At 46.7% G+C, this 3,389-nt stretch overlaps 1 protein-coding gene across 2 annotated transcripts in view; it reads right to left on the bottom strand.

Annotated features, from left to right (window-relative positions):
* The window catches only part of Prkaa1 (protein kinase AMP-activated catalytic subunit alpha 1), a 40,421-nt gene extending 37,055 nt beyond the window's left edge, over positions 1 to 3,366 (bottom strand). The window contains exon 1 of one of the 2 annotated variants that reach the window (XM_005356585.3): positions 3,232 to 3,366. In XM_005356585.3, coding sequence (XP_005356642.1) covers positions 3,232 to 3,358 — 127 coding nt within the window. In that variant the 5' untranslated portion in view covers positions 3,359 to 3,366. Of the gene's footprint in view, positions 1 to 3,068; positions 3,087 to 3,231 lie in introns of those variants that run through there. The other variant, XM_026783789.1, reaches the window with a different exon arrangement.
* Positions 3,367 to 3,389: the final 23 nt, after the last annotated feature.

The following is a 3,389-nucleotide window of genomic DNA, read 5'->3' as shown; positions in this document are numbered from 1 at the left end:
AAAAAAAAGCACTCCCTTCATCGGTGCTTCTGTAACAGTTCCATGGGAGGTGGGAGGTGACATGCAAAGGAGTAGAGACCAACACTTTGACAAACGGAGGGGAAAAAAAAAGATACCTTGAAAATAATAATTCAAGCCCAATCCCAACCCCTATTTTCTGCTTAACCTTTCCCCTCCAAATGTCATCATTAAGTAACCCAATTATTTTAATTAGTGTTTCTTTGATACAAGATAATCACTAACAATTTAGTCACAAAATTATATTGCTAGGGCTGGGAAGTGGCTCAGTTGGTAGAGCACTTGGCTAGCACACACGAAGCCCAAAGCCCAGCGTTCAATCCTTAGGACTCCATAAAAGCAGGCAGGGTAACGTGCACCCTGTAGTCCTCGCACTCAGGAAGAGGGTGCAGGAAGATCAAAAGTCCAAGGTTGCCCTCAGCTACCTAGTGAGTCTGAGGCCAACCTGGGCTAAATTGAGACCCTTATCTCAAAAACGAGACAAACAAACCATTTAAATTCTCTGGAGGCACTGAATATCATACTGGAGATTTATCTATCAATATTATACTTTCTGTTAAATTATCTTATTTTAAATTTACCAACATACATAAGCATTGAAATTACAATATATGGCTAATGTTATTATCTCTGAGAATCCTTGGCAAACTAAGATTGAGGTTAATTACCAACGTGACCACTACGGTAGTTCATTTTGCTGGCTCACTGAGCATTCCTGCCTCCCATTTTCCCTCCAACCCAAAAAGACTCATTCTTTGTCGGTGTCCATCCAGCGAGAGCAAGAACACATATAACCACATACTGTGTCCAAATACTCAACTAAATAAATAAATAAACAAATAAAGATGCTCCCAACACACATACATCCAAACCCGGGTCTCATGCCTCTCATGGTCATTCTATTCCCCTGGATGCATAAACCAAATGACGCATGGCCATTCCTTGCTATGGAGTGGACCATAGTAAAAATCATGGTTTCTATTATTACTATTAAAAAAAATCCCAACTGTCTAACAGTTTTTGTTTTGTTTTGTTTTTTTTTTTTTTTTTTTTTTTTTTTTTGGTTTTTCGGGACAGGGTTTCTCTGTGGTTTTGGAGCCTGTCCTGGAACTAGCTCTTGTAGACCAGGCTGGTCTCGAACTCACAAAGATCCGCCTGCCTCTGCCTCCCGAGTGCTGGGATTAAAGGCGTGCGCCACCACCGCCCGGCTCTAACAGTTTTAAAATGAACTGGTTGAATAATTAAACCAACATCAACTAGCAGGTTTAAGGACAAGTTTAATTATAACCATGATGCTATGATCCTGACTCATACTGGCCCTCTCCCTTTGGGGAGGCTTATGACTGACAGTATAAGATTTCAAGAGAAGGCTGTGTGGGTGGAGAAGTGAAGGTTAAGGAAAAGCCCGAGTCACTCCAGGGAAAATCCTTGTCACTTCACAGGTCAAAGCCCCAAACTGAAAACAACCTCTTCCTTTCCTATCTGCCTGACCCACTCTGGTCCCTGTCAGGAGACTTGCGGACACCACCTTCTGAGCAGAACCCCCAGAAGGAACGCTATGAGTCCAAGATGGGCTTATCTCCTCTGCCATCAGAGCACTGACAGGCATTTCTTATCAACACTTGTAAACAAAAAAGCACCTCAGAACGGCTAACAAGGACCATGCCTGGCTAGAAGTAAACAGAACCCTGCAAGGGCTGCCTCTAATGCCAACAACTTAGGAGGCTGACGTACATAGGACGACAAGTTCAAAGCCAGCCTGGGCAGCACTGTAACACTAGATAGATAGATAGATAGATAGATAGATAGATAGATAGATAGATAGATAGATAGATAACAACCAACCAAATAAATAAATGGAAACAAAGCAGAAACCTGGATGAGCACACAGCACCTTACTGGTCTGGTATGAACCCATCATGATTCACTACTGCCCTACACTTTTGCCTGCTCCTCTCCCCACATTGGTGCAATTGATTTCCCTAAGATTCATGCCTTTGCTCCCCTGGGCGTTACACAGCAACGTCCAAGTTTTAGGACTAGGAAAGGGCAAGAGAAGGAAGGGTTCTTCTGTTCCTCCTGGGAGAACAGAGCTCAGTTGGCTCACTGTGTAAGTTTCCATGAACTTTTTATTTCAATCACTATCTACTAAGAGTTTACTATATGCAGGTCATAGTGTATTATTTCTCCAAAACCAATGCATGAATTGTTTCTTATCAGTTCCAAACTTCCTTCCTCTAAATACTTAATAGCAAGCTTAAATATTTTAAAGGGGGAAAAAAAAAAGTCCACCTCACAAAGGTTGCATCAGAATTCCCCTTGTCTAGCTGGGGGCTAGACAGCAAGTTTATTGTTGACAAGAATGCTTGTACTTTTGCTAACACAGCAACGGGATTCTACCAAAACAAACACAGAGCCCAAAGGATGTGCACTAAATTACTAATATACATATACTGTGAGAATAAACGGAAACTATATCAATAGGCTAATAAATACCACCTGGAGATAATGTATGCCCTACCTACCAGGTATGGCTCTCAGAAATCGCAAAACTTCCGAAAATGAAAACACTTAAAAGCACAGGGTCTGAATTCAGCTGTAAACCATGCACAGAAAACACAGCGCCAGTTCACACGCATATCCATCAAGTGCCCTAATGGAGATCTTGTAGTCCTTACAAGGTCATCATCATCATGACTGTTATCACTCTTATTATTATTATTTCTGAAAGATGTCGCCACAGCTACCTTACTGTGGGGAGAACACATTTCGACTCAAGAAACCGGACAAGCACTTAAGCCGACAACCTCCTTAAAAGCGAGGCAGCGACGACTCCGAGGACCGGCAAGGCGCGATGGGCTAGCTATGCACCAAGGGTGCACAAGGGAGCAGGAAACGAGACGAGACCCCCTCGTCCCCGCCAGGCGCCCCCGCGCGCCTCAGTGACCAACTCCCTCGCCTGGGAAAGTTGAACCCAGAGACATCCCCGCCCCTCGGGCGCCGCGCCGTCGCCAAGGCGACCGCCCCCACCCCACCGCAGCGGACCCTACCGCTCTGCAGCCCGCGGCGGCCTCGGGCTCGGCTGCCAGCGCCGCCGGGACCGGGGATACGGAGCCCAGAGACCCGGAAGGCGGGCGCGGGGGAGGATGCGGAGTGCGAAAAGGCACGGTCCCCCTCCGTCCGCGGGGTCCGCGCCGGCCCGGGCGTCCTCACCCTTCACTTTTCCGAAGGTGCCGACACCCAGCGTGTCCCCCAGGATATAGTGGCCGATCTTCACCCGCCCGTCGTGCTTCTGCTTCTCGGCCGTCGCCATCTTTCTCCAGGAACTGAGTCTGCGCATGGCGCCGCGGGAGGGGGCGGAGGGGGCGGGT

This window comes from Microtus ochrogaster, chromosome 19 (assembly GCF_000317375.1).
Source record: "Microtus ochrogaster isolate Prairie Vole_2 chromosome 19, MicOch1.0, whole genome shotgun sequence".
Taxonomy (NCBI): domain Eukaryota; kingdom Metazoa; phylum Chordata; class Mammalia; order Rodentia; family Cricetidae; genus Microtus; species Microtus ochrogaster.
The sequence above is the reverse complement of the archived record's forward strand: the minus strand, read 5'-3'. Positions and strand labels throughout refer to the sequence as shown.